Here is a 24042-nt window from a genome sequence, read left to right as displayed (position 1 = left end):
TCTGCACAAGAGGAGGAGGAGGTGAGTCTGGGAGGGAAGGAGCTGTTAGAGAGGCTGGGAAGGAGGAGCTCTCAGAGATGATTAGCCTGGGGGTGACAGTCCAGGTGGAGCGTGAGCCTGGGATGGACTTTGGAGGCCAGGGAAGAATTTTGAAGGCTGGGAGGAGTTTTGTGTGATGAGGGGGCGGCACAGACATGCAGCAGAAGAGACAGTGAGAATCCTTAAATCCTGCCCCTGGTTGTGATTGGATGAAAATGCTCAACCATGCTGGGGAGGAGCTCCTGGGACTAGGAAATCCCTCCCAGACTGTGTTGGCAGGAAGCAGGAAGTCTCTGATCAGAGATCCGGCTCTCTTCCCTGTAATTCAGATCTCTCTCCTTTTTTCTCTCCGAGCTACAAGCCCTTTGTCTTCTGGAAGCCACCCCTGTGCTTGCAGCAACCAGGTAGGTCTGAGCCAACATCCCCCGTATTTGTATTTCCAGGCTTCTGTTGACTGCTTTTGCCATTGGGTCTCATTCTCTTCTGACCTCATGGTGAGTGTCCTCCAGGTCTACTAGGAACATCCCTTTCTACCAAGCCTTCCTTTTGATGAGTTCCCCACCCCTAAACCTTTTCCAGACTCCCAACCCCTTGCACAGCTTCCTGGCTCACCCTGCCTGCATTTGCCTTCCAGACTTCAGACTTTGTTCATAGGAATCCAGGAATGCAGATTTCAATCTTCTGATTAGGGCACGGGGGTCCTGTGAATCCCCGTCCCCACCTCTTGCTTAGAGATTCAGATGTCCTCCTTCAGACCCAATCCTCCTTAGGGAGCCTTGAGTCCCATCTTTCTGCCCTCAGGCCCCTTCGCTGGAAACAGTGACCAAAACTCTTTGCTGCTCCTCTTTAACTGAACCCATGGCTTTGGGGCTAGTTTCCTATTAGGTCGCAGGCATGTGTCTCCCTGTCTGTTTTCCCTTTAAGGACTCCAAGAGAGGGTCCTAGCTTTCCTCCCTAGCTCCTTGTTAGTCCTTGGAACATAATCTCCCTGCTTTCCCAGGATCAGCTGTCACCCTGAAGCACTTTTGTCACTCCAGTATCCTCGACTTCCCAGCCATGACTTAGATTCATCCATCTTACCTCCCAAGTACTACCCTCACTTCCCAGACCTCTTCCTTCTCTCGCTCCTCTTTCAGAGCCTTCGGGGCTGAATCCCAGATTGGATTTTGTCTTCCTGTCTCAGGCTTACCCTGGTCATTCCTTGGTAGCTCCATTCCACAGCCCTCCCCATCCCCACCTTCCCTGGCATCCTTGCCTCCTACATCAAAGAGTTACTCTTATTATCCAGAATTATATGTTTGTTAGTTGGGGAGAGGGGATACCGGGAGGACAGAGGGCCAAGTGGAGGGAGAGCTCTGACTCAGGAACCATTGAGACACAGACTGGTCTTCTCCTACCTGGGATCCCAAGCCCCCTGTATCTCTGGGGTTTCTGTAAGAGGACAGAAAGAGGAGGGAGAAGAAAAGGAGAAAGAGAGGGAGGGGATGGGTTTTCCTGTTCAGACCATCTTCATTTTCCATCCTGTTCCTACCCTGCCTGCTGCATGTCTTTTCCCTGAAGCCAGGACCAGTCTCACCCCCTGTAAGTCTCTGGAGATTTGCTTCCTGCCTATGGAAACCCCTTTCCCTTTCTGGGATGGTTCTCCCTCTCCAGTTCAGAATTCAGGGGACCAAGGCCTGGCCCAAGTAATTACTGGGACAAATGTAGACACCAAAATTGGAGGGAAATTGAAACGGTTTTATTATGAGGGTCCCAAATAGAGGTCACCCAGACTGGGAACACCAAAGAGAAGCATCCTGGGACTAAGGTGATAGAGGGGGTAAGATGGGCTTTTCTATGCAGAGGTAAGAAAATGGAAGGACTCTGCCAGAAGCTCTAGGACTTTCACTTGGTTTTCAAAGAGGCTTAGAATTGAAGTCTCCCCCAGTTAGCTGTGACCATGATTAGTAAGAGCTTTAACTTTTGCTTCATTTGTGCCCCTATAAAGGGTGGGGGCAGTGGTCTCTGAGGTAAAGGCCAGGGACAAGATGGAGGAACTTGACAAAATGGAGTCACTTTGGATACTTTGCTACCTCCATAGGGAGCCTGGAGCCAGAGGGAATGTGTTCTGGAAGCCTCAGGCCTCTTCCTCAGGTGAGTGCAGTCTATCCATGATCTGAGCACCATCAGCAGTCACAAGCACTTCCACAGACACAGAAGATGGACAGTGAAGCTGGCAACGCTTTAGGCATGGATGCTTTCTTTATCAAAAGAGGAATTACATGTAATGTAGATGGAGTGGGAGGTGGGGGTGGAGGAAAGAGGGAGGCAGACTTCTGGATGTGATTGGCACTTGGGAGAGGCAACAAGATAGGAAAAATTCTAAACCTAGACCTCTGTTGCATTAGCAAACTTGCACATCATTCCTAAATAAGCAGCTCTTTCTGTGCAACTAGGGAAGCAGGTTTCTTGCCATATTTATTCAGGCATAAAATGTTTTATTAAGATGCTTTCAATAATGACATTTCAGCTCTGCAATGTATGTAGCTTTTTCAATGTAGTAATTGAAATCAACTGAAAAGCCAGTTGGTATTAGGATTTACTAAAAGGTGATCAAATGTGCCACAGAGACCCCAGTGCAATGCATAAACTCGAAGGCACTGAGGGAGAGAAAGGTAGATGCAAAAGAGAAACAAAATAGATGCTCTTCAATTGAAGGATATCTAACAAACTGGTACATGAACATATTGGACTGCATGAAAGCCATTGTCATCCACTTAAACCTGATGGTCTTCAGGTCCTCACTGCAGTTTCACCTGATTTGTTAGTGTCAACTGCCAGGTGATTGTATCAACTCCACTCCCTTTGAATCAAGATTGGGTCTAATGAGACTAAAGGTGGCTCAAAAGTAGAATTTCCATACAAACTTTTCCAGATTCAATTTTATAATTTTTGCCATCAATGGTCAATCTATCTGATAAAAATCACTTATATATTAAAAATATACATCTAAACTCCAGCACCGTGGATACTGAGGTCTCTCAGAATGGGACAACATTCTTTTAGTGACCTCTTCTCCAAGCCTAATAAAATTTTTGTGACCTTTTCCAAAGAGAAGATCCCAAGGCATTTGTTAAATCCCATGTCTTTCCACATAGGTAGAAAGGATATTATTGCATCACCTTCTAGGAATAATTGTTCAATAGCAACATTTCATATGCAAGGGTTTCCCTAAAATCCCAATACAAGGAAAATAGAAGATAATAAATGTTATCATAGATTTATAGTATGAAATACAGTAATTGACAAATGACATCAGTTCAGTTAAAGGTATTTCCAAATTGTGTTACATTTTAAAAAATCACTATATAACAATCAATTGCACACCCTGGATGGATTGCATTCAGTGACCAGCATAGCAGACTTTGGATCCAATTATACAATGTTATATCTTACTTTGGCATTTTTAATTCTATCATTCTCATGAAATTTAAGCATATTTTTTATTCAGGTCTGTCCTACCTATACAAGGTCAAATTTCATGATCATCCAAATAGTTACATATCTGCCTCCTCACTAATTATTCACCACTCTGAGTTGAGTCAAGGGTGGAATTCTTGTTCTGTAGCAAATGAATAAGTGGATTGCAGAAAAAATCCTGGAAAGACTTACATAACTAATGCTGAGTGAAGTGAGTAGAACCAGGAGAACATTGTACACAGTCACAGCAACATGCTGTGCAGTGATTAACTATGATAGCCTTAGTTATTCTCAAAATATTCAAGATGGAAAATGCTGTCCAGATCCAAAGATAAAACCATGAAATCTGAATGCAGTTCAAAGCAGACTGTTCACTTTTTCTTGGTTTTTTTTTGCTTTCTCCTGTTTTTTTTTTTCCTATTCCGATTTTTCTTTCACAATATAACTAATGTGGGAAAATGTGTAAGATGATTCTATATGTATTATCTATATCAAATTGCTTGTCACCTTGGTGAGGGATGGAAGGAGAGAAGAAGGAAAAAACATCTTACAAAGGTGAAAGCTGAAACCTATCTTTACATGTAATAGCAAAATATTTATATAATTAATCAGTGGGGAAAAGAATGATAGCACCAAAAACAATTAGAAACTGGGTAGGTCAAAGAGCAAGTCATAGGAAAAATAATTTCATTTAAAAATTACAGCAATGAGGCAGCATACCAGATATTTATGGGATGCAGTGTAATATAACTCTTTATTGCTTCTGGGATAAGATATAAAGCCCTCTGTTTCGCATTTAAAACCATTTAAACGAAAATTTAAAAATTCTAAGGCTACAATTACATTGTTATCCTGATATCATTTCTTATACAAAGATTTCCCAAACATTCCACTATCAGAAAAATAGAAGAGAAATAACACCAGAAACAATGTGATTGATATATAACATAAAAGAAAATTGTCAAATGACATCAATTTCATTCAATGCCTTTCTGCATTGAGTTAAATATTTTGAATATTCTACATAGAATAATCGTCAGCATCTCTCAATTTGACTCTCTAGACTGATTGCATGCAGAGGAGGAGAGAGTAATTCTGATCAATGTCCTTTCATTCTTACAGTTCCTCCTCATATTGCTTTAATATTCTATTTTAAGGGTATTATGCCTTAAAGCCTGGTATGCTTGTAAAGGGTCAAAGATCACAAAGGAATTGGGAGAATCCGTGCAATCCAATCTGGAGTTACATTTACAAATAATGTCTAGCATCCCCGTTTTCCTAAAAGCCATTTGCTTCTAGTTGCTCAGAGTACAGAATCTACTGTTTTGGCTCAGTCTGCAGTTTTAGCAAGGTAGTCTTTCTGCTCAAGAGGAGGAAATGATTCTGGGAGGGAAGAAGCTGCTGGAGGCTCTATGAAGGAGGAGCTCTCAGAAACCACCAGCCAGGGGTGAGGGCCAAGGTGGAGTTTGGTGGCCAGGGAGGAGTTTTGTGTGATGAGGGAGCAGAGCAGCAATGAAGCATGAGAGGCAATGAGAATCCTTAAATCCTGCCCCTGGTTGTGATTGGATGAAAGTACTCAACCATCCTGGGGGAAGAGCTCCTGGGACTAGGAAGTCTCTGAGCTGAGATTCATCTCTCTTCCCTGTAATTCAGATCTCTCTCCTTTGTTCTCTCAGAGATATGATCACTTGGTCGTCTGGAAGCCACACCTGTGCTTGCAGCTCCCAGGTAGGTCTGAGCCAGCATCCTCCATATTTCCTGCTTCTGTTGACTGCCCTTGCCGTTAGGTCTCATTCTCCTCTTCTGACTTAGTGGTGAGTGTCCTCCAGGTCTACTAGGAACATCCCTTTCTACAAGCCTTCCTCTTGATGAGCTCCCCTAAACCTTTTCCAGACTCCCAACTCCTTGCACAACTTACTGGCTCACTCTGCCTGGATGTGCCTTCCCTACTTCAGATTTTTCTCATAGTAATCCAAAAGTGATGATTTCAGTCTTCTGATTAGGGTACAGGGATCCTGTATGTCTGTCCCCACCTCTTGCTTAGAGATTCAGATGTCTTCCTTCAGATCCATTACTCTTTAAAGATCCTTGCGTCTCATCTTCCTACTGTCAGGACCCCACTCTGGACACAGTGACCAAAGCTCTTTCCTGCTCCCCTTTAACTGAACCGGCTCTTGGGCTAGTTCCCTATCAAGTTCATTGGCTCTCTGTCTCTGCTTTCCCTTTAGGGACTCCAAGCCCAGGCTCCAACAGAGGGTCCCAGCTTTCCTTGTTAGTCCCTAGAACACAGTGCCCTTTCTTTCCCAAGATCAGCTGCCCCTCTGGAGCACTTTTGTCACTCCAATATCCTTGACTTCCTTACCATGACTTATATTCATCCATCTTACCTCCCAGATACTACCCTGGATTCGCCGACCTCTTGCTTCTCTGGCCCCTCTTCTTTCAGAGCCTTCGGGACTTTATTTTTCAGGATTTTATCTTCCTGTCTCAGGTTTACCTCAATCATTCCCTGGTGGTTTCATTCCACAGCCCTCCTCATCCCCATCTTCCCTGGCATCCCTCCCTCCTATCTCAAGCTGTCACTTTATTATCTAGAATTATGTGTGTGTTAGTTGGGGAGAGGGGATATAGGGAGGATAGAGGGCCAAGTGGAGGGGGAGAGCTCTGGCTCAGGAGCCATTGACACACTGGTCTCCTCCCACTTGGGACCCCAAGACCCTTGTATCTCTGGGGACAGAGAGAATAGGGCGAAGAAGAGGAGTAAGAGAGGGAAGGGATGTGTTTTCCTGTTCAGACCATCTTCATTTTCCATCCTGTTCCTACCCTGCCTGCTGCATGTCTTTTCCCTGAAGCCAGGACCAGTCTCACCCCCTGTAAGTCTCTGGAGATTTGCTTCCTGCCTATGGAAACCCCTTTCCCCTTCTGGGATGGTTCTCCCTCTCCAGTTCAGTCTTCAGGGGACCAAGACCTGGCCCAATTAAGTACTGGAACAAATATAGACACCAAAATTGGAGGGAAGTTAGAAAGGTTTTATTATGAGGGTCCCAAACAATCTAGACAAGCAACCTGAGACTAAAATGATGGAGTGGGTAAGGTGGGCTTTTCTATGCAGAGGTAAGAAAGTGGAAGGACCCTGCCAGGAGCTCTAGGACTTTCTCTTAATTTTCAAAGAGGCTTAGAATTAAAGTCTCCCACATTTAGTTGTGACCATGGTTAGTAAGAGCTTTAGCTGTTGCTTCATTTGTGGCCCTATAAAAGTTGGGGGGAGGGGGGCAGTGGTCTCTGAGATAAAGGCCAGGGAACAGATGGAGGAGCTTGACAAAATGGAGTCACTTTGGATACTTTGCTACCTCCATAGGGTACCTGGAGCCAGAGGGAATGTGTCCTGGAAGCCTCAGACCTCATCCTCAGGTGAGTGGAGTCCATCTATGATCTGAGCACCATCAGCAGTCGCAAGCACTTCCACAGACACGGAAGATGGACAGTGAAGCTGGCAACGCTTTATGTATGGATCCTTTCTTTAGAAAAGAGGAATTAGGTGGAACACTGTAGGAACAACACTCCTCTGCTCTGTGTTTTAAACTGACCCATTGGGTCTTTGGCATCTTGAGCAACATCTGGAGAATCAGATCTCTATCAGGAGGTAGGCAGCAGGTCATCCTGAGTTCTCAGGAACTGATGGGTCACTGCAGTGATCAGAATTTTTATACATATAGGTGTACACATCCTATGGATACACCTGTACATACACACACATACATGCACATTTGTATCAATCAAGAGTCCCCTTTTCATTACATCACCTGCTCCCCCCCCATTGACAAAACAAGTAAAACAAACTCCATTACATGCAACATACCATGAATCTGAAAAGTAAAACAGAACACAGTGACTATATCCTACAAAATGCTCCTCAGTCCAGACCAGTTTTCCACCTTTAAGTGGCAGGCGGCATGTTTCATTCTCACTGTCCCTCTGGAATCTCACTAGATCTTTCTGCTCATCTGCATTTAGTGTAATAGTATTCCAGTATTTTTGTGGCTAATCCCCCAGATTCCCCTATCACCTCAAAAGAATAGTACATATTCCTTTACATTCTTTGATTTTGTTTTTCTTAGGATTAATCCCTCATTTAGTCCATCCTCCTTCTAGTTCCCCCCCCTGTTTTCTTCTGACCCCCTTTTCACTGGTGAGTATAATGTATTTCTCTATTCATCTCTATATTATGTGTGATCTATACCTTTGTATCTATAGATGAGTGAAGTTCAGACAGCAGATGTCCCCATCCATTCTTCTTGTTTGCAAAAATATGTAATTGTAGACCTTCCTTATCTCAGATAACATTTCCCAGCCCTCCTTTCTCTCCACCACCTTAGGAAATTCCTCTTTCCTTCTTTCCAGTCTTTCCTTAAGATCATCAAGACATAACAGAAGCCCTCCCATCTTTACTCCTCTTTGATTCCCTCTGTGAGCCCCAATAGGGATCCCAGGGGACACATCATCTCACCATAATTGACTGTAACTAATTTGTCCTTTTATTTTGAGTCCCTGAGGCTAGTTCATCCTGGATTACTTTTTTGATATTTCTCTTCACTTGTCCTTGAAGGGTTTCTCCATTTAGAATCTTTTTTTCTTTTTATCAGAAATGCTTGTAGGGACTTTCACTAAAGATCCTTTTCCCCCATAGCATTATATTCAGTTTTATTTCATGGATTCACATCCTTTGCTTTCTGGCATCTCCTCTTCCAAGTTCTGTGCTTCTTAACAATGTTGCTGTCAAATTTTGTGTGGTCCTAAGGGTGGCTACTTGGTACCTGAATTGCACTGGAATTTCTTTCCTGCACCTTGCAGGGTTTTTCTCCCTGACCTGGAAGCCCTGCATTCTGACTGTGACGTTTCTGGGAGTTTTCATTCCAGGCTCTCTTTCAGGAAGTGATCTGTGTTTTCTTGGCCATCAGGAGCTCTATTCACATAAAAGCACAGAGGCCAGTCATGGGAAAGGCAAGCAAGGCGGGAGAGCAGAGGAGGTTGCCCATCCTGGGACATTCTGGCACTTTCCCAAGGCTCCTGGGGCAGGAGAGGGATCCAGGACGTGGTCTCCTGTGACCCCTAAGACTGTTGTTCCTGGACTTTATCTGGGAAAGGAAAGTTCTTTTGACTCTACAAGGTTCTGGGAAGAGCAGCTGAAAGCACTTTCTGAGGCAAAATTCAAGGCCTGTCTCATGGCAGTGATCTGAGGTTTCTTTATTTCTACTTTATTCTCTCTAGAAGATATTATGGGGGGAAGGGGAGGGCGCGAAGAGGTGGAAGGAAAAGGGAGGCAGTTAGGTGGTACAGTGGACAGCACCAGCCCTGAAGTCAGGAGGACCCGAGTTCAAATCTGGCCTCAAATATTTAACACTTGCTAGCTGTGTCACTTAACCCCAGCTGCCTCACCAAAAGCAAATAATAACAAGTATGTGGGGACTAAAACTTTCAGTCTTGTGTCTTGGCTGCTTTTTAATGGCGTTCTCACGGTCTGGTGATAGGGAAGTTTGGTCTTGGTCTCTTCTGGCTGACTTGTTTTCCCTCTGAGAAGCCTTCCCTTTATTGTCTTCCCTTTTAAAGTCTCCTGAATTTGCCTCAGTATGTGTCCTGGCCTCATGGCTGCCCTTTGGCCCCTACAAATCTGTAGAGATTTTGATGTGTGGGCAAAGTCTTAGGAACTCCTGGATTCTTTCTTCATTGCTTCATCACCATGTCTCCTCCTGCTCTTCCTTTTCTAAAAAGCTGCTTGGGTTTATGGCCAAACAAAGGGGCAGGGCTTGGAGACAGGAGTCCCTCCTCTGCATTTCTGCCTCAGTGTCTCAGATAACAACAGTGCTGATCATGGGGAGGGTCTGTTTGCTCCTTGGTTCGCCCGTTCTAGCCCATTTCTTTAGGTCAGATTTGAAGGTTGAGCTGGGCTCTGCAGCAGTCCTGGAGGGAAGGTCTGGGCTGCTCTTGTTGCTGCTTTCTTGGGGTGCTGAGTGTTGTTTTATCACAGCCTCTTCCCTATGGGCAGCAAGGGGGCCTATACCCAAAGCGGTCTGCTCATTCCTCCTACCCTGAGGTCTGTGGTTGTGACTGGGTGTGAGGAGAGCAGATTACTGCTGGACTCTGTCCCTGCTGGCCCCCTCAGGGGCAGAATTGTGGGTTCCCCTTTTTTCTGAGAGTCCTTCCCTAGTTCTTCCATTCCTGACTCGGCTGGAGTGAAGATCCTTCCTTGCAGCCCAAGCCTGAGACATGGCCCTGCTTCTGCTAACCCTAACTTCCTGGCTTCCTGCCCCAGGGCCTCTCTCCCTAGGACAGATTCCCTTGACCCTGATTATGTGACTGGGGTGATTATGTGAATCAAGGGCAACAAAGCATCCTGTTTCAGCTTCCTAATGTGGATCTGAGTCTTGCTGCCCTATTACACAGATTCTGACTGCTAGAATACTCCCTGTAAGGTGTCTTCCTCACCAGACTTTTCCCCAGGTTTTACAAGCCTCCCTTGTCTCCCTACTCCCCTTCCCTGAGCCAAACTGGATGAAGGACTTTGATTTTTCTGAGTTACCTCATCAAAACCCAATCACTCAGTGACACTGTCCAGATCTCTTAGGAGTCTTAGAAAAAGACTTCACTACATTGCTCCCCCTTCAATTCCCTCCCCCTTCTCCCTCTGCCATCCTGGCTTAGCTACCCCCAAAGCGTTGTGCTCATGTTCTTAAGTTTACATGAGTTGAGAAAACTGAGACAGATGTGTAGGAGTTTGCCCAGGGTCACACAGCCATTAAGGGTCTTGAGGCTTCTTGTAAGCTAAGGTCTTCCCCAAGATCACCCTCTTTCTAAAATTTCAATCAAACCATTGGTATATCAGTAAAGGTTTAAATTATATTTGGTAGTATTTGTTATTTTTATTATGTTGATAGTACCTAGTCATGAGCACTGAAGTTTCCTCTAACTTTAAGGTTGTCCTACATTTCTTTAAGGATTGCTTTGCAATTGAATTTCTACAACTCTTAATTCCTAGATACTGTATCATAATTTATATATTTGGATGGGATTTCTCTCAATTATTCATGTACTTTTTTACTATTTCCTAGAAACGTTTTTAACTTAGGGGGATTCACTCTGTATCATGCAGTATTGCATAAACTATTAATTATTTCAGTTGATGTCTCTGCTGACTCCCTTGGTTTGTCCAAGTAAAGCATCCTCTCATCAGCAAACAGGGATAGTTAGAGTAGTTCTTTACCCGTCTTTAGTACTTTCTTTCCTTTCTCTTGTGTCATTGTTATTGCTAGCATTTCTAGAAGAGTGGGGGGAGTAATCATCCTTGCTTTACTTCTGCATTTATTGGGAAAGTTTCTAATATAACCCCATTTCATGTGATGCTTTTAGTTTTAGATAAATGTTTTTATGAATGGGATTAGAATGGGATTTCTCTCTCAATTATTCCTGCATGTACTTTGTTACTGTTTCCTAGAAATGTCCTTAACTTAGGAGAATTCATTGTGTATCCTGCAACTTTCCATAACCTATTAACTATTATTATTGTGTGGCTATAAATCTGTGTTTCCCCCCCGAGGACTATTTTAACTGATTCTCAGAAATTTGGGGGTATTGTTTAATTGTTCTCATTTTCTTTCACAATGTTATCATTTCTGACATCCCTGAAACCTTGATTTCTGATTCAGTCATTAAAATGTCACTGGTAAATCTCCATTTAGGTTTGCATCTTTTGTTGGTGATCCCTGTATCAATTTCCATTCTTCTTTTATTAGGGAATAGAACAAACAGTCTCTTACCAAAAACTCCACTGATTCTCTGATGAATGCAGGGAACATTTATTTTACCTTCTCAAAAGAATGGATTAGATACACCTTTGAGACTTCAAAGGCAGCATTTTATTTCTTATCCTGAAGCCCAATACCTCCCATGATTTTCTATTAATTGGATGTTACAGAACTTAAAGGACATGTATCTCCTATACACAGCCTCAAAGGATCTTACGTTCTAGAAAGGGAAGGTAATTATTGAGGACTGGGGGCAAAGACCAAGGTATTCTTTTCAAATCTCAGGCCACTGCCCCTAATTGTAAAAGTCAAGCCCTGTCCCCAAAGAAGCTTACATTATTTTGGGGGAAGATGACCTTCACCTGTTGTTTTCTTTGGCCTTGTAGCTTTCAATGTTTTAAATTTCATTTTTCAATTTAATTTTCATAACTGGAACTTAAATGCCCATCCTTTTCTCAGAATTTCCCCCTTTTTTCTTTTTTTTTTTTTTTTTAAATAATTTGCTTTTCACATCCTTTTCTCAAATTTGGCTATTTTCTTTTTTTACATCCCACTTTATAAAAGTCCATTAACCTCTCCACAGATCTCCTTACACAGGATGGATAATTTATCCTTGAATTCTCTACTCATTCTTCTGAGAAGGCTGTAGTAGGAGTGAAACATGTTTCCTCCTTTTTGCCAATTACCTTTCTAGAATTATTCCACTTGTATCTCTTTACTCTGCAGTTCCCTTTACTCCCCCTCTCATCTAACTTATCCAGTAATATTTACTCACTAGAGTAGCAATGACTCAAATCTAGAACTAGATTCCTAGCTTTGAATTCGTCAGTTACTATCCTTAACTTAATTCTTTCAGATTCAGCCTTACTTTCTTCATCGAATGCCAGGGTAAAAGGAATAGACAATTGTGTTGGTGCACAGGTACTGACTGAGATCCCAGGGAAAGCAGGTTGGAGAGTACAGCCTCTCCAGTACCACCCAACTTTTCTTGGGCTATGCTCATCTCTGAGTAATTGTCAGAGTTAACTTCAGATATATTCCCCACTCAGATATTTGCCTCTACAATTCCCAGATTTTGAAATCTTTCACCCTGCCATGAGGGGCAAGCTGAGTGATTCCCATTGCTGAGGGACTAGCACAGAGCACTGCAATTCTTCCGAGGAATGGTATTTTCATAACGGGAAGAATTTACTCTCATATTTTTTCCATACCCAAAGAGAATGATACTATTTGGGCAAGAGGCAACCATCAGCACAAACATAGGAACTGTTTTTTATTCAGACTCTGTACAGAGCACTTTACTAGTTCTACCCAAGTACTGGGGTTTATCACTTGCCTTAAATTCTTAACTTGTTTCCAAATGTTCCTGAGAGATCTATACCTATTACCAACATTATTCTTCATGTGGCTGAACCCCAAGTTTTGGTGTCTGTCATCATCTGGTGTCTATGTCACCCACATCATTGGGTGCCTGCCCAACATCCCACTCCACTCTCTGTGTCCAATATCCTGTTCCTTTCTGTGCCCAACATCATAACCTACATCAATAGTACTTATCAATTTTAGGTTTCAATATTACAACAATAGCCCCAAATAACTTAATTAGCAACCTCACAATTTTCCCAAGTGATAGCCAGATAGAACATAGCCTGTCATGAAGATGGGCAGGAAGCTCATGTGATTTACAGCTGAGTTTCCAATTTTAATGTGCACACCAATTGGGAAAAAAAAAGTTTTTGTAAAAATCCATACTTTAGCTTGTGAGATTCTAACTGGATGTTCCATTCAAACTATTAATTGCTTTTGCAAATCAATCTTTCTTGTCCCTTGTTTTTAAAACCACCTTAAAAAAAAAAAAAAAAAAAAACTTTTACGATTCATAATATAGGTTATCTCTAAATAATTTTGGACCAACTTTCATAAACCTTATACACATGTCCAGCAAAGCTGTCAAAATTTTAAAGCATTGCTCATAATTTTCACAAATTACCCAACAAGCAATTTAGAAAGTGACATATTTCATCTAATTAGGAGGTACAAACATAGACCTTTTTAGGTATGCTACCAGAGAACTTAGTTTTAATAACCATGTTTTTTTTTACTTAAAATCAAATCAAATACAGTTTTAAACTTCTAGTAGCAATATTTTACTATGAATGCACACATATTTCTAAAATTTTATTCCCAAATGCATCAATTGAAAGTAATTCTATCATATGCAATTTAAATTTAAATCACAGTAATGCAGGTCACATTTTTGAAAGAAAACTCTTGCACATCAAAAACTCCATTCTCCTAGACTGCCCAAAATCTTTGAAATGTTAGCAGCCTACTTGAGACCTGAGGTGCAGACACAGAGCCCTAGGTACAAAATAGAATTGGCTTCTATCTGCCCCCTAAATTTTGCACTCCTCCCAATATGAACTGCTGTATTGGGAAGTGGAAAAGATTTAAAGTGTAAAATGCATTTCCCTCGATTTCACCAAACCACGTAGAAATTAACAATACCCTTTTATGGAATCCAGAGTCCCCTGAGGAGAGTTTTCAGACTCTGGGGGAATAGGAAATGTAGAGACCCATCTAGAGAGCTGACTCCAGAGTATGGGATTTTGGGGTTGCTTATCATTTTTCCATTAAAGAAATATTGGACAGCTTACAGACATAAAGGAGTTTAGTAAAGTAATTAGATTGACATCACAATACATTTTGTCCCTTGACTGGATATGGGTTCAAATCTGCAAATTTTTATTAGTCCCTTCATGACAGTGGTTTGTGACCCCAATCTTTTGGAGTCTCCTAAACCCCCACACCATGGCTGCTACCTTCCTTTGGGTCGGCCCTTCATGGCATTCTGCCTTGGAGTGTCTTTCCCCTTTCCCCATGCTATATGGTCTCTCACCTAACTCCACTGTGCTTCTCAACCCCACTTCTCCTCCTTGCAGCTAAGTAACTCTTTTAGGGTGCTAAGGCCCTTTCAGGATTTAGCCTGGCAGCTAAGAGAATGCCCCAACTTCATGGTGTTGAGGTTCAGAAGGGGACTCAAAAAGTTTGAGCATCACAGACCATGTCGCAAGATGTCTCAAAAGAATTTGCAGGCTTGCTCCCATATCCAAATCAAGGGATTCTCCCTTTCTATTAGGTAACTGTGAGTTCCTCTGAAAAACTCTTTCATATGTTCTGCCAACTTTATTTCATTTTCACCATTCCTGGTGTCTGCTGTATCCCTTCATTGTGCCTGTAACCTATTCCTCAAATAAATCTATCTTTTGTCAAAGTATGTGTCCAGTGTGAATTCTTCATGTCACTGAACCCCAACTTATGGTGCCTGCCATCATTGGGTGACAAACCCCACATCATAGATCACATCAACAGAAAGGGAAGAAAATGAAATGGAAAACTGTTGCAATATGGGAGTCACCTGCCAGTGGCTGCTGGAGGTCTAACTCAGACTTGTAGAATGGATCTCTTCATGGGGGAGGACGATGACTATGATACAAGGAGACTGAGAGGCAGTTGCCTTCTCTGACCTCTCTCCTCTTCCCTCTTGCCTCCAATTTATTTCATTCCCAACCCACAGGGAACATGTGCATTAGTAAAGGTTGCTTTGCAACTCCGTCAAGTGTTATGATTCACAGCTGTGGAGGCTCTCTGAGTATTGACCTGCCTCCTTACTAAGGCATGGTCCTTAACAGAAAGCCATCAGAATCTAATAGTGTCCATGTAGCAGGCTGGGAATATAGACAAGCCTTGCCAAGCAGAAGGATGTTCTCAGATCTGTCCGTCCTTCCCAATATCTCGTCCATCAGTTGGCTTTTTAACGCAATTTTGTGATTCTTATTTCCCCAAGTTGATAGATTTCCAGGCATCTCTTTAAAATATTTGTTTCTCATAAAGAATCTGGCAATATTGTCCCCATGAATTGGTTTTTAATTAATGAAAGAAGTATTTCTTCTAGTTATTCTTGGTTTTCTCTAATGAAATATTATAATTACAGAATAAATGCTTTAAACAAATGAAAGCAATTGCAAATAATTACAAATGTGACCTGTTTTGCCCATGACAATTCATACCCAGAGTGACCACAGGCTTTCAATATAACAAGATGTAATTCTACTTGACTTCACTGGAAATTGTCACCTATCACTTAGTGCAGTGCAGATCCTCATGAGTATCTCTTCAGAAACCTCATTTTTCATCAGATAAGACTTTATTCTGGCTTCTCAAAAAGCAAAATACATCTTTTCTTTAATTCTGTTCTCTTTTAAATGATCACATAAAATGTTTTTTTCTCCCATAGCAAGCTGTACTTGCCAGCTTCTCACAAACACTGTGCAGAATTTTCTTTAGAATATATCACTGGAATCGGTTCTGCTGAGGAAGAAATTTTCCATCACCCTTTTGTTCTCCTCAGATCCATCTATTTCTCATATAAAACACAAACATTCTTCCTCATTCCACAAGGAGATGCATTCCTCACCAAAACATTTCTCAGTTTGTTTTTTTCCTGACTGATCCTATAAAATGCTTTTCTCAAAATTCAAGAAGATTTAATGACCACGGTTCCAGGAGCTGACTCTGACACTTAAAAATGGTGTGACCTTTGAGTAAATCCCTCCTCTGTACTTCAGTTCCCTTCTGGAAATTGAAGAGGATTGGATTCCTGAATTCTGAAGGGAATTTTGGCTCCATATTTCATGATTTTTGTTGGTTTAGGAGTTGCTGACATTCAGAGATGTTGCTGTGGACTTTACCCAGGAGGAGTGGGGCCTTTTGGATGATCCTCAGAAGGAGCTGTACAAAGAGGTCATGTTGGAGAATGCCTGGAACCTGTTCTCCCTGGGTAAGGCATTTCCCTGGGTAACTCTGAATATGCAATCAAAGGGAATATCTTTGGATCCACGGTTTTAGGGTAATCAATTAGAATATGGAAAGTGCTGGTCTCTGTCCAACAGACAACAGCCTCCTGTATTTTTTATGCATTGTATGATAGGAAACCGAGGGTATCCTTTGTTTCTCCTGAAGCTGTTTATTAACCAATTTTAGGGAGCTTCAAGTCAAAGATTAAATTAGTGTAGAAGCATCACAGACATGGAACTAATCTCAGAGGTTATTTTGTCTAACCTCTACTTGGACATGAATTTATTTACAAAGCTCTGAAAGTTGCTCAAGCAGGTTTTTCTTACAACCCATTCCTCTTTGGGATGGTTCTAGCATTTGGAATATTTTTTTTTCAAATGAGCATCAATTTACATCCCAAAGTCCTAGTTCTTCCCAGTATAGGAAGTTTGTCCTTGATCTCCCTTCCTATTCTCCTCAAATTCCATCATAAATGGTGGAAAAAGAACGGAAGGGAATAAGCATTTCTTTTCAACTACTATTTCCAGGTGTTGTGTCATCTGCTTTCTTTACGATATATTCTCAACAATATTATATAAGAACAACTTCTAGAAAATGAACTATTTTAACTATTCTAAGTCCCCAAATTATAGATAAAGAAGAAAGTATTCTATTTGCATCCAGATAAAGAGCTATTAAATAACAATATAGCAAAATTTTACACATGTATATGTTTGTGTGTATACATACTTACATACATTTATATGTATGCATAATTATATTTTTGCATGTATAGAGATGTGTATGTATATCTATGCATGTTTCTATGTAATGGTAGCCATCTCAAGCATGAGGCCTGCAAAATGAAGGGAAAAAAAATCTACTTGATAATTTTGTTTTCTCTTTGAAAGAAATAGCAAGTTGTACATTGTAGATTTACAGTTCAATCATCTTTTTTATTGTACTATGTTATAGAAATTGTTGTTTGTAAATTAAAGATAAACTAGAATATGTCAAATTGATGTCATATTAACCTTCCAAGTTAGTTGATACTGTTATCCCCACTTAAGAGGTGAGGAAACTCAGGCAGTTTTAATTGGCTTTCCAAAGAGTATACAGTTAATAACTGTTCAAGGCTTAATTTAAACAAGTACACTATGCCTTTCTCCACACTTACTACTGGCTCCCTTAAATTTTTAGATAATTTCTAGACAATGGATAATGGAAAATACAAGATTTGTCTGTCCTTCTATGAAGAAAGGGTGGCAAGCCTAAGGGCCCTATTGATCAGGCTCAAGGCTTCTCAGGCCCAATAACTCTTTTTACCCAGGCTAAAAGTTTCTACCAGAATGGAGCTTAAAAGGAGAAAAGGTGGGGGGAGAGCATTTGGCTCTTTCTCAGAACAAGTTGTACAACATTAGAATTGGGCACATCCTATTTGGAGTTATTTGCTTGACAAGCACTAATGGATGAGTATAGACTGCTACATGTGAACCTAAAGGGTGAATCTCAGAATGAAGGCAGCTCTGGATCTTCATTATTTCCCTAAGAAGACCTAAATGACAAAATTCTCTCCATCTTCTTCCCTAACGGATTTCCATTTCTAGGACTTCTAGTTCCCAGTGCATATGTGATCTCTTATTTTAATCAAAGAAAATCACAATGGATGCTGGACCAAGAAGGCCTGAGGAGCTGCTCTCCAGGTGAGTGGGTGCCAACAGGGATGTAAAAGTTGTAGTTTCTGCAGGCTTCATGGAGTTACACTGAAGTCAGTGCTGCATTTAAGAGAAAAAGACAAGCCGTGGAATTATTTTTCAGATATTCCTTGGCAATGGTATCCTGAGCTGGTCACTGGATCTTGGGTTCTGAGACAGGATTAAAATTCAAGTCTTTCTGATTCAAGGCCCTATCCACATTATCTCCACTGGACTGCCAGTTCTACTCTGATTCTGAAACAGATAGCATGAAAATGGTCACACATGCATGAGGGGGAAAAGAGAAAGACAAGCACCCAGTGAGAGATGGAATTTCAACTTTTTAAAAATAACTTTTTATTGCCAGAACCCATGCCAGGGTAATTTTTTACAGCATTATCCCTTGCACTCACTTCTGTTCTGATTTTTCCCCTCCCTCCCTCCACCCCCTCCCCCAGATGGCAAGCAGTTCTATACATGTTAAATAGGTTACAGTAGATCTTGGATACAATATATGTGTGCAGAACCGAACAGTTCTCTTGTTGCTCAGGGAGAATTGGATTTAGAAGGTATAAATAACCCAGGAAGATGCAAGCAGTTTACATTCATTTCCCAGTGTTCTTTCTTTGAGTGTAGCTGCTTCTGTCCATCCTTGATCAATTGAAACTGAGCTAGATCTTCTCTTTGTTGAAGAAATCCACTTCCATCAGAATACATCCTCATACAGTATCGTTGTTGAGGTATATAATGATCTCCTGGTTCTACTCATTCCACTCAGCATCAGTTCATGTAAGTCTCGCCAATCCTCTCTGTATTCATCCTGTTGGTCGTTTCTTACAGAACTGGAATTTCAATTTTTAAATACTCTAGTCAGTATAATTGTTTGCAAATTGCTATTAAAAAGAGTTATATTTCCATTGGCTTATGAAAAGTGCTTCTTCAGATATTACTTTGTTTTTTTCTATCACTGGTCAAGTGGCTACACTATCACTGAAATCCTACTTAAGGACCAACCTGTGTTGCCCACCAATTCTTTTAAGAAACTGCCAGATAGAAAAGTAGTAACATAACCAGAAGATAAGTTCAGCTCAGCATTTTAATGAATGACATTTCTAGGTCTGTTTTTGTAGAAAGGTTGTCTTCTTCCATGATTTCATGATGGCCTTTACTGTGTAATCCTAGTGACCATGCCAGCACTTTTGTATAAATGGAAACCCAGATAATACCTTGATCTGATGGCTACAAGTTTGATAGATCTGATTACTAGATAACCAAAGAAAGAACTATTCTGGTGCAATGAGAGACAGACACTGAGGATCTTTTCTTGCCTGTGGTCATTTGTACAGGACTATCCAACCTTGCTGGAATTTTGGAATTTGATGTCAAGTTGAAAAACTGGAAAAACCATATATTGCACTTAGAAGCAGTCACAGTTTGATGAAATCATGGCATAATCCCCAAAAACAGTATATTCCTAATCATGATATTTTATAGTCATTGAGAAAGATAGTTTTTAAGGTATATATATATATATATATATATATATATATATATGTACAGAGTTGTTGTCCTAGAGGACAATTCACCATTTAAGAGCACACACAAATTTTGGGGTGAAATCCCTTGAGTCACTGTCTCAAAGAGGTACAATAGCGTGCTCTACTTTTTAATGCCACAGGATGATTAACTCAAATTTCTACATGAGATCATATTTTTAGATGTGGATAATTTCACACATTTTAAAAAATTGTGTTTGTTAAAAGAATGTGCATAGGGATATGATGATAATTTTTTTTAAGAAATAAGTAATGGCTATCTCAAAAAAAGTAATAGATCAGAACAAAATTAGTTATGCATCAGATAAAAAAACTCAAAAATGACTCAGTATTTTTAATGTGATCTCAGATAATGTAGAAAAAATAAATAAAATTGAAAGTGATCACCATATAGTACAAACAATGAAAGGAAAGGGGGAAATTAAGAGGAAAGAAAATTTGTCAAAAGCTGTAGTCAGAACATACCCAGGCATGGGGGGTGAATTCCTGTCTTATCTACTGGGATTTTGTTTGACACACTCAAACATTCTGAGCTTTTAGTCCGAGTTGTGCATATTGTGAAAATGAAGGCACTTTCTGTATTGTAAGGTTTCCAATGTATTTGTGCAGGAAGCTCATAATTAAATCATCCTTGGGATGTGAACTCATCTCATTTTTAAGTAACTGCTTATGAACATTTAATGGCTAGCTGGTGAAAAAGAAACTAACTCAGTTTTTATTCTACTGATAGCGTGAACAAGATATAAATATATATGTGTGGCAGTGTCTTGTCTGTATTTGTTTTATTATTGTTGTTGTTTTTAGAAAGAGAAATGACACTTGAAATGAAGGAAAGTACTCCAGAGCGAAGTCTTTCTGTAGTAGATACTCACAAGCCAAGAATAATCAGTGATACTCCTGGTAACTTCACTTGGAAAGATATCCGTGATACACTTGAGAAAATCCACATTGGAGAGAAATCTTCTGAGCATAACCAAAATGGAAAAGATTTCATAGAAAGGTGGGCTCTTACTAGACATAAGAAAATCCACACATCTCTTGAATATAACCAATATGTAAAGACTTTCAAATATAAAAATAGTTTTCCTCTACATTGGAATGTCCATGCTGGACAGAAACCTTATGAATGTAACCAGTGTGGAAAGATTTTTAGTAATAAACGAACTCTTACTGTACATCAGAGAATCCACACTGGAGAGAAACCTTATGAATGTAACCAGTGTGGAAAGGCTTTTATAGGAAGTGGAAATCTTAATAGACATCAGAGAATACATACAGGACAGAAACCTTATAAATGTAACCAATGTGGAAAGGCTTTTACACAAAAGGAATCTCTTACTAGACATCAGAGAAGCCACACTGGAGAAAAACCTTATAATTGTAACCAATGTGGAAAGGCTTTCACAAAAAAGGAATCTCTTACTGGACATCAGAGAATACATACTGGAGAGAAACCTTATGAATGTAACCAATGTGGAAAGACTTTCACAAAAAAGCAATCTCTTACTATACATCAGAGAAACCATACTGGAGTAAAACCTTATAAATGTAACCAATGTGGAAAAGCTTTTATAGAAAGTGGAACTCTGAGTGTGCATGAGAGAACTCACACTGGAGAAAAACCTTATGAATGTAACCAATGTGGAAAGGCTTTTAGTCATAAAGGAACTCTTACTATACATCAGAGAAACCACACTGGAGAGAAACCTTATGAATGTAATCATTGTGGAATGGCTTTTACAGAAAGTAGAGGTCTTAATAGACATCAGATAATTCACACTGGAGAGAAACCTTATATGTGTAATCAATGTGGAAAGACGTTTACAATAAAGCAGTCTCTTACTGGACATCAGAGAATCCACACTGGAGAGAAACCTTATAAATGTGATCAATGTGGAAAGACTTTTACAAAAAAGGAATCTCTTACTGGACATCAGAGAATCCACACTGGAGAGAAACCTTATGAATGTAACCAGTGTGGAAAGGCTTTTACAAAAAGTGGAGCTCTTACTGGACATCAGAAAATCCATACAGGAGAGAAACCTTATAAATGTAACCATTGTGGAAAGACATTTACAAAAAAGGGATCTCTTACTGTACATCAGAGAATCCACACTGGAGAGAAACCTTATGAATGTAACCAATGTGGAAAGGCTTTTAGTCATAAAGGAAATCTTACTATACATCAAAGAAACCACACTGGAGAAAAACCTTATAAATGTAATCAATGTGGAAAGGCTTTTACAGAAAGCGGAGGTCTTCATAAACATCAGAGAATCCATACAGGAGAGAAACCTTATAAATGTAACCAATGTGGAAAGACTTTCAGTCACAAAGTAACTCTAATTATACATCAGAGAATCCACACTGGAGAGAAACCTTATAAATGTAACGAGTGTGGAAAAGGTTTTACAAAAAAGGGAGCTCTTACTGGACATGGGAGAATCCACACTGGAGAGAAACCTTATGAATGTAACCAATGTGTAAAGACTTTTACAAAAAAGGAATCTCTTACTGTACATCAGAGAATCCACACTGGGGAGAAACCTTATGAGTGTAACCAGTGTGGAAAGATTTTTAGGCAAAAGGGAGCTCTTACTGGACATGGGAGAATCCACACTGGAGAGAAACCTTATGAATGTAACCAATGTGGAAAGGCTTTTACAAAAAAAGAATCTCTTACTGTACATCAGAGAATCCACATTGGGGAGAAACCTTATGAATGTAACCAGTGAGGAAAGATTTTTAGGCAAGCTCTTACTGGACATCAGAGAATCCACACTGGAGAAAAACCTTATAAATGTAACCAATGTGGAAAGGATTTTATATAAAAAATAGGATTGGTTCTTACTGGATCTATGAAGAAGAGTAAATGCAATAAAGTAAAGAAGAAAATGACTTAGAGAATATTGGGACAAGATGTGCTAGTGCTGATGCCTTCCATGCTTACTTTTCCTTAGCTATAACACTTATATGGAGGGTGAGGAAGAAAAAATAAAAGATGACTAGGGATAGCAGACAGCTTCTTAGCTATATTCAATCCTTCTTTTCCACCTGGTCACCTACTTGCAAGGCAGCATGGTATAATGGAAAGATCCCTACATTTGGACTCAGAAAACAGGCTGAAATTCCAGTACTGCTGTAGTCTTGGGAAAGTAATTTAACTTAACTGAGTCTCAGTGCATTTAGGTTAGATTAGGGTTTCTTCTGGTTCTAAATCCTTTAATCCTTGATCTGAGAAGCCAAAAAGGAGTTTAAAGATGAACCCTATCCCACAATGGCATTTATTCCTGGGTCCTCAGCTTCACATTAGGGCAAATAAATCAAATGGCTTCACTAAGCCTTTAGAGTATGACTGGCAACATTTGGAGAGGCAACAAGATATGGGAAATTCTAAACTGAGATCTTTGTTGATTTAGGAAACTTGTACATCATTCCTAAATGAACAACTGTGCAACTAGTAAAATAGATTTCTTGCCATATTTATTCAGGCAGAAAATATGTTTTAGTCAGATGAAATTTTTAAGATGCTTTTATGAATAAAAGATTTCAACTCTGAGGTTTCAGCTTATATACATCAGTTTGACAGTGATGACCCCAAAAAGGTGGAAATACTGTTGGATGGCAAATTAGAGGGACAGTAATACAATGTATGTAGCTATGAATTGGTCCATTTGTTCTGAAAAGTCATTAAGAATTAAGATTTATTCAAAGGTGATCAAATTCCATACTTTGTGACGACTTTGACATCCTACTTAAAAGTATAAACTCTAAGGAAATGAGGGAAAGCAATGTTTTAACCAAAATAAAATATTCATTGAAATGGATTTTTTGTGTTTTATTTAGTTTTTCTTGTAGCAGAAAAAAATATACATTGTATTGTGGTGTTCTCTTCTTTAAAATATAATGGTTCTCTTGGGGAGAGCAGGTCTTTCAAGGAGGTTTTCTGGAGGCAGCCTTAATTTCAGTTACAAGTAATAATCACTCCAAACACAGCCAGGTGATAAAAGTTGAAACGTTTATTTTCTCCTTCCTTGGGCCCAGGTAGCTTTCTTAGAGGCCTCAGCTTTCCTTGGTTCTGAGAGCTCTTGTTGCTAGTCTTTTGCCTCTAGCTCAACTCTGAATGTCTCAAGCCAGCACCGAGGTGAAAGTTGGAATGAATCTGTCTTGCCTCCGAGAGAGGGCTTGTGGGCTTCTGTTTCTCCCAGAGTGTTCCTCTCTGACTCTTGGTAATGTTCCAAACTAACTAACTAACTGAATCTCTGTCAGCTTCTTATATATGATCTCTTAAAGGTTGACTCCTCCTCTGAGGGAGGGATTAAGAGAGGTGTGAATTCACAAAGTTGCAAAGTTAACTTTGTGAATCTCCCATACTTGTGAACTCCAATGAGTACTTAAGTACATTAGTGAGTTAGAGAATTTGCTAAGTACCATGCTAAATTAGATAATTATTGTCTCTATCAACTCTAATGAGTTAACACTTTGTAAGGATTCCAACATTGTATAATTATATATATATATATATGTATAAAGATATAAGATATATCTTAAGATAAGATATATCTTATGTATAAAAAGTATATTATAGATGCATGTCTGTCTATGCATTCTGTGTGACCATGACCTATGTCTCACCTAAGTTCACCACAGAAGATCCAT

At 40.1% G+C, this 24042-nt stretch overlaps 1 protein-coding gene across 1 annotated transcript; it reads left to right on the top strand.

Annotated features, from left to right (window-relative positions):
• The first annotated feature begins 219 nt into the window (after positions 1 to 219).
• LOC100918227 (zinc finger protein 420-like) lies at positions 220 to 23204 on the top strand. The gene is made up of 7 exons (XM_023505504.2): positions 220 to 443; positions 2120 to 2172; positions 5175 to 5226; positions 6857 to 6909; positions 16011 to 16137; positions 17741 to 17836; positions 20188 to 23204. Exons 2-7 carry the CDS (start codon positions 2140 to 2142, stop codon positions 22116 to 22118), a joined length of 2292 nt encoding a protein of 763 aa, XP_023361272.2. The 5' UTR covers positions 220 to 443; positions 2120 to 2139; the 3' UTR covers positions 22119 to 23204.
• Positions 23205 to 24042: the final 838 nt, after the last annotated feature.

This window comes from Sarcophilus harrisii, chromosome 5 (genome assembly GCF_902635505.1).
Source record: "Sarcophilus harrisii chromosome 5, mSarHar1.11, whole genome shotgun sequence".
Classification (NCBI taxonomy): domain Eukaryota; kingdom Metazoa; phylum Chordata; class Mammalia; order Dasyuromorphia; family Dasyuridae; genus Sarcophilus; species Sarcophilus harrisii.
The sequence above is the reverse complement of the archived record's forward strand: the minus strand, read 5'-3'. Positions and strand labels throughout refer to the sequence as shown.